This window comes from Triticum aestivum, chromosome 4B, assembly GCF_018294505.1.
Source record: "Triticum aestivum cultivar Chinese Spring chromosome 4B, IWGSC CS RefSeq v2.1, whole genome shotgun sequence".
Classification (NCBI taxonomy): domain Eukaryota; kingdom Viridiplantae; phylum Streptophyta; class Magnoliopsida; order Poales; family Poaceae; genus Triticum; species Triticum aestivum.
Window position 1 is genome coordinate 640,640,360 of NC_057804.1, and position 11,498 is coordinate 640,651,857.

The window sequence follows — 11,498 nt, forward strand, 5'->3', positions numbered from 1 at the left end:
AAATAGGAGGAGTGTTACCACTAGAATAGGGGGCCATCTTCCACGTGTGCCTTTGCCTCCATAAAATCCCCAAATCATGAGTATTGCTTCAAAATCCTTGCAACAATCTAAAAACCAAGTTATCTTTATTATATTCATTACGAAATACATTTTACATATTTGATATTATAGAAATTAGCACATTTTCTATGCACTTGGTCAAACTTTAACTTCTTTGCCTTAGGACAATCCTAGAACTCAATTATTTTGGAACGAAGGGGTACCTCACTAGGCTCTCTACTCTTTATCCGTGGACGTATGTCATCTAGATATGTAATGTAATATCATAAGCCAGTGCCAACCTGTTGTATTTCTCTGTTCTTCCACACATGTTTGCCACGTAGCTGAGATATTGAAATTATCAATTATATATATTGTTCTCACATAAAAACATAGTCCTTCCCATTAATATGCCGACTACTGGAAATATATATATAATTTTCTTATCGGAATATGATGGACTATTAACATAGACACAAGGAATAATAATTGAAGCTACAAACTAATCAACAACGGGTCATGTGCTCCACGCCTTTGTCCAGCTAGTTAGTTAATAATTGGGGTGAACTCAGGAGTGTTTTGAGCACATTCGGTGGATTATTGAGCTTTAGATGTGATGGTAGGCAGCGATAATTTAGGATTTACTACTTATATATCATGATCACAACATATGCTATAATATTTCATGAGTGTTTTACTGATCACCACACATAACTATGCTTCTACTTATGTGTCATCGTTGCTTTGAGAGATGCTACTAGTGAACCATGAACTTTGGTCCAATTTTCATACATAAGTGCTTCTCCAACTTATATTTACATGCATTTTTATTTTCTCCAATTAATTATTCCAAATTTACTAAAATACTTCCAATCACATTGTACGACAAATTGTTTGGGGTTTTTCTTTGCGAGGTGAGTTCGCCATGCCCGTCGTCCTCTCCCTGGCAACCTGATCATCATATCCATACGAGCTCAGGGGTGAGCAGTTCTGCCTGCCGACTGCGCGGCGTCCTGCGATCTAGGACGAGAAGGCAGGGGTCTTCTTCGGAGGCGGAGACGGATGGTGGGCCAACAGTGTTGGCCTCTTGGGAGTTGACGAGGCAGGGTGTTCCTCCTGCTGCGAGCTGCTCCCTACCATTGTCACTTCATTGGCATGATCTGGTGTTCACCAAGGGCTGCAATTCCCAAAGTTGTTCTTGGTGTTTGTAGATCCTCTTAGCTGTTCTTTAGCATCTTGTATGGTTACCATTTCTGTTTTTTTTTCAGTTGTATCATGTTGTTTCTATGTTTGAAGGTTGCTTCATCTATAAAGTGGGGCGAAAACCTTTTTGATATATACCATGATCCAGCATAAGCTATAATATTTCAGCAATGTTTGATTGATCAGTACACATACCTACACCTCTACTTATGTGTCATCGTTGCTTTGAGAGATGCTATTAGTGAACCTATGAACTTTGTCCCAATTTTTATTGTTGCCGCGCCTCCCTCGAGGCTGCCCTCCTCTCCCTCGCGCTCTGCTCACTCTCCCTCGCCGTCGCTCTGCTCACTAGAGAAGAAGGAGAAGTTCAGAAAAGTTCAGACAATGGTGGACACAGGAGTTTTTCCGGCGCACGAACGCCCCCTTTTCTTCCTCGAGCACGAACTCGATAGTGTCACCCTCTTACAACGGAACCGTGCGGCTTTATACCCCGAGCCAGCGCACCGGGCGCGCACCCACGCCTCCACTCGCACCCCGATCGTGCATGCGCTCTCCGCGCTCTGACCGCGCCCACGCCGCGCCCGAACGCGCGCTTCTCGCGGTGAGCCTCGCTGGATCGCGCCCGATCAGCCCGCACGGCTCGCCAACAGACCCACACACACACGCACGCCTACGGTGTACACTTGCACGGCCACCCCGTGCACCACACGCACGCACGCAGACACTACTCGCAGCGGACCCGACGCGCCCGACCCGGCCAGCTCGCGCCCATACACGCGCTAGTCATGCCCGGTGTATCGCCGCGGCTTATTAGTCCAACACTCGCGCCCTAAGTCGCGGCTCAGAGCAGCCCGACATCTTTGACGCCGTCGTCCACCAGCAGCGCACGCCCGGCGACCGGCTCCTTCCGCATCAGGGGACACTCCCTCTTGAAGTGCCCCCTGACACCGCACTTGTAGCACTTCCCGCGGCGATTGTCCCCGCCGCCTGATGCCGTGCTCGCCGCACCGTCGTCGTCGTCCTCTCCGCGTGCACCGCCCCGACGCCGCTCGCGCGCACGCCACTGCGCCATGGTGTACAGCAGCTGCTCACCGCCGCCTTGGTTGCCTCCGTCCTGCCCGCGTCGTCGCAGCCTCTCAAGAAGGCCTTTACCCATCCCAGCGCGTCCTCGAACGCCATGTCGTCGACGTCACAGAACTGCTCGATCCCGGCCACCGCAGGGTATAGCCGGTTCGGCACCGAGTCGAGCAGCTTCTTGACGAGGGCGACGTCCTCCAGGGTCGAGCCCAATGCCGCGTATCGCGTCGCCATTCCACCGAGCCTGCCGGCGAAGTCGTCCAGGCTCTCGGCGTCCGCCATGCGCAGGAGCTCGAACTCCCCGCGCAGGGTGCCCAGCCGCGCCGCCCGCACGCGGTCCGTGCCAACGAACCGAGCCTTCAGAGCAGCCCACACCTCTGCGGCGGTCTTCTTCGCCGCCACCTGCAGCAGCAGGTTCTCCGCGAGCGCGCCGAGCAGGTATGCCCTTGCCGGCTTGTCCTTCTTGGCGATCACGGCCGCCGCCGCATCCTCTGGCACGACCACCGCCTCCCACAGCCCGGCCGCGTCGAGGTTCGCCTCCATCTTGATCGCCCACGCCATGTAGTTCTCGCCGGTGAGCTGCGGCACAGCCTGCGGCAACGATCCGCCCGTTCCGCCGGCGTACGGGACGATCGACATCGTCGGCGCGCCCTGACCAGACCGTGGCTCTGATGCCAATTGTTGTTGCCGCGCCTCCCTCGCGGCTGCCCTCCTCTCCCTCGCGCTCTGCTCACTCTCCCTCGCCGTCGCTCTGCTCACTAGAGAAGAAGGAGAAGTTCAGAAAAGTTCAGACAATGGTGGACACAGGAGTTTTTCCGGCGCACGAACGCCCCCTTTTTCTTCCTCGAGCACGAACTCGATAGTGTCGCCCTGTTACAACAGCACCGTGCGGCTTTATACCCCGAGCCAGCGCACCGGGCACGCACCCACGCCTCCACTCGCACCTTGATCGTGCATGCGCTCTCCGCGCTCTGACCGCGCACGCGCCGCGCCCGAAACCGCGCTTCTCGCGGTGAGCCTCGCTGGATCGCGTCCCATCAGCCCGCATGGCTCGCCAACAGACCCACACACACACACACGCACGTCTACGGTGTACACTTGCACGGCCAACCCGTGCACCACACGCACGCACGCACACACTACTCGCCGCAGACCCGACGCGCCCGACCCGGCCAGCTCGCGCCCATACACGCGCTGGTCGTGTCCGGTGCATCGCCGCGGCTTATTAGTCCAACAATTTTCATACACAAGGGCTTCTCCAACTTACATTTACATGCATTTTTATTTTTTGCAATTAATTATTCTGAAGATACCAAATAATTCCAAACACATTGTACGATCATAAATTATTGCAACTCGTAAAGCTAGTGAGACTTACAACCTAGTTAGAACCGTTGGGACCACAAGTAGTTTCTTAATTTATTTTCAACTGTTGCTTGAATGAAGGTAGGGGTGTTGCCTACGTATTTATAACTTGGTTTCTCAATTGTGGGGAAATTTATCCCTTGCTACAAACCCTTGCATCTGGACGTCCAAAATATACGTACCATGCGGGAATCCTTGGAGTACTGGTTGTCGGATATAATAGTTGTATATTGCTCTAGGCTTCATTAGTCTATTAATTGCCCAGTTTAGATGAAGTATTTACCATTAGACGCAATGATAGGTTGTCTAATTGTAATGGAAAAAAAGATGCATTGCCTATATGACTTGATCCCAACATAAGCTATGTTTTGTCAAGAATGTTTGATTGATCATCACACATATGTATGCTTATATTTTACCATTGCTACTAGAGATGCTACTAGCAAACCACCGCAGGTCGACGTTCAGCTCCATACCCCAGACCTCTCCCGTATCGCCCTTCCCGCGGGCGATCTGGGAGCGCGCCGCGGCCGCCTAGGGTTCCCTCCCCCACCGCCATCTCCCTGGCCGCCGCCGCCGAGAGCCACAGAGCAAAGACCTTGTGGTGTAGAGGCGGCGGGGATCTCCTCTGCAGAGGTGAGGGTCGGGTGCGGGGGCCTCCTCTCTTCTGCATGGTCGGGCATCACGATGTCCTCTTCCCTCGGCCCCGCCACGACGAGCTCACCGGCATGCAACCCCATGGTGTGGTGGCTCTGATGTGCCCCCGGAGTGGGCACTGGCCTTCATGGCTGCCCAGATCCAATCTGGGATGGCAACGATTGAGTTGGGGGTGGACGATAGCCCAGCGGGACAGTGGTGGTGTCACACCTGTTCTGGTTGCACACTGGCCAGGGCGTGGAGGCGCTTGGTTATGTGGCGGTTTGGCCCTAGCGATCTTCGTCTGCCATGGCGTCTACTGTCGGACATCGAGCTCTTCGATCTGGCTACTGACAAGTTTTGGTCTTCACCCTCAGAGATTTATACAAATTGGCGTACATCGTCCCTGAATATCTAGATCGGAAAGGCTCCGGTCTCGCGCTCATATTATCAGCCGACACGGCTTCATGAGGGCGCGAAGTGAAGCCTCGCTTTCTTATTGGAGTCATGGGACATGTCTATGTCAACATTCTCATGGCATTGATAGAGGTGGAGAAATTCATGGCGGCCGCGATTGGCGGTTTTGAAGCGTTGGCGGAAAAGTGTAGTGGATGCGATGAAGACTGTGTGCTAGGTGTTTGGTGAGACTTGCAACAGCGGCCTCGACAAGCAGGGGTGGCAACACTGGAGGTCTATAATTTTGGTGGTGCTCCTCGAGTACCGAGTCTTGATTCCCAGGGTGAAAACCCAAGGTCCAATCTGCATTGATTGTACCTGGTAATGACCTTGTTGAAGGCATTATTTTTGGGTGAACTCGGACTTTCTCCAGGGCGAAAACTCAAGATCTTCGATCGGACAACGCTTGTGCATTGTTTCCTTTTTGGAGGCGTTGCTTTCGGAGAACTTTTTTGTTTGCCGGGTGTTGTCTTCGGTGGTGGTTAGAGTGTTGTTGTTGCTAGTGGTTGATCATCGTGGTGCACTTTTTATTCTGTGCTTTTTATTTAGTTTTTTGGCTGTGTGTATCCTTGATGTCTTTGGACATTTTGTTGGTACAAATGTCCGGTGTAATTAATATCTTCGCGATATTAATATATTCCTTTTCTCAAAAAATAAATAAAATGAACCACCTATGATCCCGATCAAGTTTCCTCTTCATGCGAAAACTCTCCAAGCACCTATGAAAGCCATGCATGCAACGTGTTTGTAGTGAGAGCGGAGAGAGGACGCGCAACCCATGAGGATGGGCCTGTAGAGGACCAACGACCGCAAGGAATCAAAAATACGGCCGGTGTGTCGACTTGCTCCATGCGCTGTCATTTGCTCTTGGCTCGCCGCTCCAAATTACTTTGGAACTCATACTATACTACTCCAGTATGAGAGATTGGATCGGCTAAGTGAGATATTTTTCGTGGAGCATGCAGAAAACGAGGAAACTGCTCGCGTGAATGGCAATAATTTCTGCCAAATGGTCCGTGACCAAGAAAATAAATTATTAGGTGAGATCTGGAAGGATGAGGTTGGTCTCGTGGATTCATAGAACCTGTACTGCATAGAACCTGTACTGGAAAGCACGAGGTTCTCGTTTTCTCGCACGTGTGTTGCTCGGTTTCGTTAGCTGTGAATGGAGCCTGTATACGTTGAGCGGCAGCACCGCAGCAGTATATATGGCTACTATGCACAACGCAAATAGTCACACAAACACACACAAGACACACACACACACACACGCAGTCGAAAGGATGTTTCCAGTGACGGGCTCGCCGAAATGCGTTGCTTTCCGATCAAAGCATACCCGCAAGTACCTAGGTAGCGTGCAAGCAGGGAGCGAGGAGAGCGCCGGCGGAGGCAAGTTCTTCGAGGAGCTGAGCCACGGCGCCGACGACGTCGATGTCCTTGCAAGCCCGTACACTAGATTCTACCTGGAGCCATCCAAGGAGCACGACGGGCTCCTGCACGTCAGGTGCTGCCACAACAACAAGTACTGGGTGGCCAAACATGTCGGTGAAGGCAGCGGCCACTGGATCATTGGCATCGTCAATGAACCGGAGGACGACCTGTCCAAGCCGTCATGCACGCTTTTTGAGCCCATCCCTCTCGCGGACACGGACAATAATCTATCCATCAGGTACGTACAGTACCATCTCTCTTCTGTCTACACGTTAATTTACCAATCATTCTATGTCTACTACTCACTCTGTCTGGAACAGTATATTTTTTTGTTAAAATTGTATTGGACAAAGCCTCCACGCAGAATCAATTAATAATTACTACCTTTCGTCTCATAATATAAGATCGGTTTTGACAGTACTAACAAAAACGCTCTTATATAATGGGACAGAGCGAGTAATGTCTTGGAGGAAAAAGAAAAAGAAAAAAGATCAACACCGATAGCTGCTTAGTAGTCCTCATTCTAATAGGCTGGAAACGCATGCATGCAGGTTCTTCCGTCCTCAGCAGACAACAAGCTCTGAATCTGATATGACCAAGGAAAAGGGGACAACTGAAGAAGCCTACCTGTTTCTGGGAACCGGAGGGCATGAAAAAGCAGTTGATCAAGTTAAATCTCTTCATGACTTCTCCGCCATTGATCTGTCGAAGCAATTGGTACTACCTAAATATGTTGCTTTTAAAGGCGACAATGACATGTACCTCCGGGCAAGGATCATCCAGAAACGCAATTACCTGGAATTCTCATCATCTGATATTGCAGATTCAACTGTGGTCAACACTATTTTCCCCAACTATGCTAATGGGAACGTGCGCATAAAATCTAACCACTTCAATAGGTTTTGGAGGCTCAGCCCCAACTGGATCTGGGCTGACTCGGCCGACACCAGTAGCAGAGACCGTGACACGCTCTTCAGGGTGGTCATGTTGCCCGACTACATCGGTCTCCAGAACCTAGGAAACTCCAGGTACTGCAAGAGGCTAACTGCCGACAAGAAGACAAGCTGCCTTAACGCCGCCGTCGATACCATCACCCTTGAAGCAAGGTTACGGGTGGAAGAAGCCGTACTTTCGCGAGAGGTCTATGGCGTGGAGTTCAAGCTCTTCGAAGCTAGGATCTACGGTGAGAAGCCTCTTACCTTTCCCAGCATGACTTCAACCAATGACACCAACGAAACACATGCCAAGACCCTGACCCTGAAATACGAGGAGACGCAGGCCAAGACCTGGAGCTCGACTGTTAGCCTCAAGATCGGTGTCACGGCCAAGTTAAGAGCCGGGATCCCGGTCATAGCAGAAGGGAAGGTTGAGGTATCCACTGAATTCAACTCAGAGTACGAGTGGGGGTCATCCATTCAGACAACGACATCACAAGAGGCCTCCTACCAGGCTGTGGTGCCTCCGATGACCAAGGTGACAATCAGAGCGGCTGCGACTCAGGGTTCTATTGACGTCCCGTTCTCCTACACTCAGAGGGACATTCTGACCACAGGAGAGGTTGTTACCTACAAGATGGACGATGGCCTGTTCACTGGTATGAACAACTATAATTTCCAATTTGAAGCCACACAAGAGCCCATCTGATGTGAAGATGCATGCATTAGTTAGCAGTATTAAATAAAGCCATCCCAGCCTGGGAGTGGCCCGGCTTTTCTGTGCGGTGATTCGATGGTGTATTGTAATTTTTATTTTATTTTTTACTTTGTGGGTTGTGTGCTCTTATATGTTTCCCTTTACCCACTGTATACTTTTCTATGTGATGATTGACAGAATATTGTGCCCCCTCCGTTTTGCTTTCTTTGGCGTAGTTATTCTAATTTAGAGCATCTCTAGCAGCTGTTGATACGGTTACGTATACACGTTTTGGATGAGGATATGGCCAAATAGGCCTCCATCCACTCATCTAAACAATTTTGTAAATATAGACGCCCTCGAATTTTGTCTTGAATCACCACCACGATGTAGGAGTATCCCTAGGGATGGAAAGTTGTAACCAACCCAAGCAGAGAGAAACTTGTCTTTGCAGGAGTTATGAGTGCACTAATGTGATTTCCAGAAGTACCATTAATCTCTATAAGGATATGCCAGTAAATTATAACAAAAAAATTTAATTGTGAAATTATTTCCTATCTAACAAGATACATGGCAAGCTCATATGGCTATACTTGATTAGTAGTTTCATGTAGTTATATTCTGTCTAACAAGATACATGGCCAGCTCACCAGAACATTACAACTTGTTTGGGACTAAAGGATTTTTTTTGTTGTTGTTGTTGTTGTTGTTGTTGCTGTTGCTCTTGTTGTTGCTGTTGTTGTTGTTGTAATCACCAGAACATGTGACTGGCTTTAGCTGCTGTTGGCGGGAGATTTGTTCTGGTTGTTGATCGACTGAAATTTGGCCTTCTCTTGAGGTGCATGTGTTTGTTGGAAATATGCCCTAGAGGCAATAATAAAAGGATTATTATTATATTTTTTTGTTCATGATAGTTGTCTTTTATTCATGCTATAATTGTATTATCCGGAAATCGTAATACACGTGTGAATAATTAGACCACAACATGTCCCTAGTGAGCCTCTAGTTGACTAGCTCGTTGATCAACAGATAGTCATGGTTTCCTGACTATGGACATTGGATGTCGTTGATAACGGGAACACATCATTAGGAGAATGATGTGATGGACAAGACCCAATCCTAAGCATAGCACAAGATCGTGTAGTTCGTTTTGCTAGAGCTTTTCCCATGTCAAGAATCTTTTCCTTAAGACCACGAGATCGTGTAACTCCCGGATACCGTAGGAGTGCTTTGGGTGTACCAAACGTCACAACGTAACTAGGTGCCTATAAAGGTGCACTACAGGTATCTCCGAAAGTGTCTGTTGGGTTGACACGGATCGAGACTGGGATTTGTCACTCCGTATTATGGAGAGGTATCACTGGGCCCACTCGGTAGTGCATCATCATAATGAGCTCAAAGTGACCAAGTGTCTGGTCACGGGATCATGCATTACGGTACGAGTAAAGTGACTTGCCGGCAACGAGATTGAACGAGGTATTGGGATACCGACGATCGAATCTCGGGCAAGTAACATATCGTCTGACAAAGGGAATAGTATACGGGGTTGCTTGAATCCTCGACATCGTGGTTCATCCGATGAGATCATCGAGGAGTATGTGGGTGCCAACATGGGTATCCAGATCCCGTTGTTGGTTATTGACCGGAGAGCCGTCTCGGTCATGTCTGCATGTCTCCCGAACCCATAGGGTCTACACACTTAAGGTTCGGTGATGCTAGGGTTGTATGAATATGAGTATGCAGCAAACTGAATGTTGTTCGGAGTACCGGATGAGATCCCGGACGTCACGAGGAGTTCCGGAATGGTACGGAGGTAAAGAATTATATATAGGAAGTGCTGTTTCGGCCATCGGGAAAGTTTCGGGGTCACCCAGTATTGTACCGGGACCACCGGAAGGGTCCCGGGGGTCCACCCGGTGGGGCCACCTATCCCGGAGGGCCCCCTGGGCTGAAGTGGGAGGGAAACCAGCCCCTAGTGGGCTGGTGCGCCCCCCCTGGGCCCCCCTGCGCCTCGGGTTGGAAACCCTAGGTGGGGGGCGCGCCCCACTTGCCTTGGGGGGCACTCCAACCCCCCTGGCCGCCGCCCCCCTTGGGAGATTGGATCTCCCAGGGCCGCGCCCCCCTGGGGGCCTATATAAAGGAGGGGGAGGAAGGGCAGCCGCACCCTGTGTCTTGGCTCCTCCCTCCCCCTGCTACACCTCTTCCTCCTCCCGCAATAGCTTGGTGAAGCCCTGCCGGAGTTCTGCTCCATCCACCACCACGCCGTCGTGCTGCTGGATCTTCATCAACCTCTCCTTCCCCCTTGTTGGATCAAGACGGAGGAGACGTCACGCTGACCGTACGTGTGTTGAACGTGGAGGTGCCGTCTGTTCGGCGCTAGGATCTCGGGTGATAGGATCACAACGAGAACGACTACCTCAACCCCGTTCTTTTGAACGCTTTCGCACGCGATCTACAAGTGGTATGTAGATGCATCTCTCTCCTATCACTCGTTGCTTAGATGAACTCATAGATGGATCTTGGTGAAACCGTAGGAAAAATTTTATTTTCTACAACGTTCCCCAACAGTGGCGTCATGAGCTAGGTTTATGCGTAGTTCTCTATTGCACGAGTAGAACACAAATCTGTTGTGGGCGTAGATCTTGTCAACTTGCTTGCCACTACTAGTCTTTTCTTGCTTCAGCGGTATTGTGGGATGAAGCGCCCTGGACCTACCTTACACGTATGCTTACGTGAGACAGGTTCCACCGACTGACATGCACTAGTTGCATAAGGTGGCTAGCGGGTGTCTGTCTCTCCTACTTTAGTTGGAGCGGATTCGATGAAAAGGGTCCTTATGAAGGGTAAATAGAAGTTGACAAAATCACGGTGTGGTTATTCGTAGGTAAGAAAATGTTCTTGCTAGAACCCAATTGCAGCCACGTAAAAGATGCAACAACAATTAGAGGACGTCTAACTTGTTTTTGCAGCAATTGTCATGTGATGTGATATGGCCAGAAATTGTGATGAATGATGAATGATATATTGTGATGTATGAGATCATGTTCTTGTAATAGGAATCACGACTTGCATGTCGATGAGTATGACAACCGGCAGGAGCCATAGGAGTTGTCTTAATTATTGTATGACCTGCGTGTCAATGATTTAACGCCATGTAATTACTTTACTTTATTGCTAAACCGTTAGTTATAGTAGTAGAAGTAATAGTTAGCGAGCAACTTCATGGAGGCATGATGATGGAGATCATGATGATGGAGATCATGGTATCATGCTGGTGACGAAGATGATCATGGAGCCCCGAAGATGGAGATCGAAGGAGCTATATGATATTGGCCATATCATGTCACTACTTTATATAATTGCATGTGATGTTTATTATGCTTTATGCATCTTGTTTACTTAGAACGGCGGTAGAAAATAAGATGATCCCTTATAATAATTTCAAGAAAGTGTTCCCCCTAACTGTGCACCATTGCTAAAGTTCGTCGTTTCGAAGCACCACGTGATGATCGGGTGTGATAGATCCTTACATTCACATACAACGGGTGTAAGACAGTTTTACACATGCATAAACACTTAGGGTTAACTTGACGAGCCTAGCATGTACAGACATGGCCTCGGAACACAAGAGACCGAAAGGTCGAACATGAGTCGTATGG

The 11,498-nt window shown here is 49.5% G+C and overlaps 1 protein-coding gene across 1 annotated transcript; it reads left to right on the top strand.

Annotated features, from left to right (window-relative positions):
- Positions 1–6,024: 6,024 nt before the first annotated feature.
- Positions 6,025–8,065, top strand: LOC778394 (uncharacterized). The gene is made up of 2 exons (XM_044515833.1): positions 6,025–6,445; positions 6,759–8,065. Exons 1-2 carry the CDS (start codon positions 6,060–6,062, stop codon positions 7,849–7,851), a joined length of 1,479 nt encoding a protein of 492 aa, XP_044371768.1. The 5' UTR covers positions 6,025–6,059; the 3' UTR covers positions 7,852–8,065.
- Positions 8,066–11,498: the final 3,433 nt, after the last annotated feature.

What these genes read in the sequence shown, in the direction of transcription:
- LOC778394 (XM_044515833.1), top strand. Translation starts at nt 6,060, where the DNA reads ATGTTTCCAGTGACGGGCTCGCCGAAATGCGTTGCTTTCCGATCAAAG. An exon ending in GACAATAATCTATCCATCAG is followed by an intron (nt 6,446 to 6,758) that starts GTACGTACAGTA and finishes GCATGCATGCAG; the next exon opens with GTTCTTCCGTCCTCAGCAGA.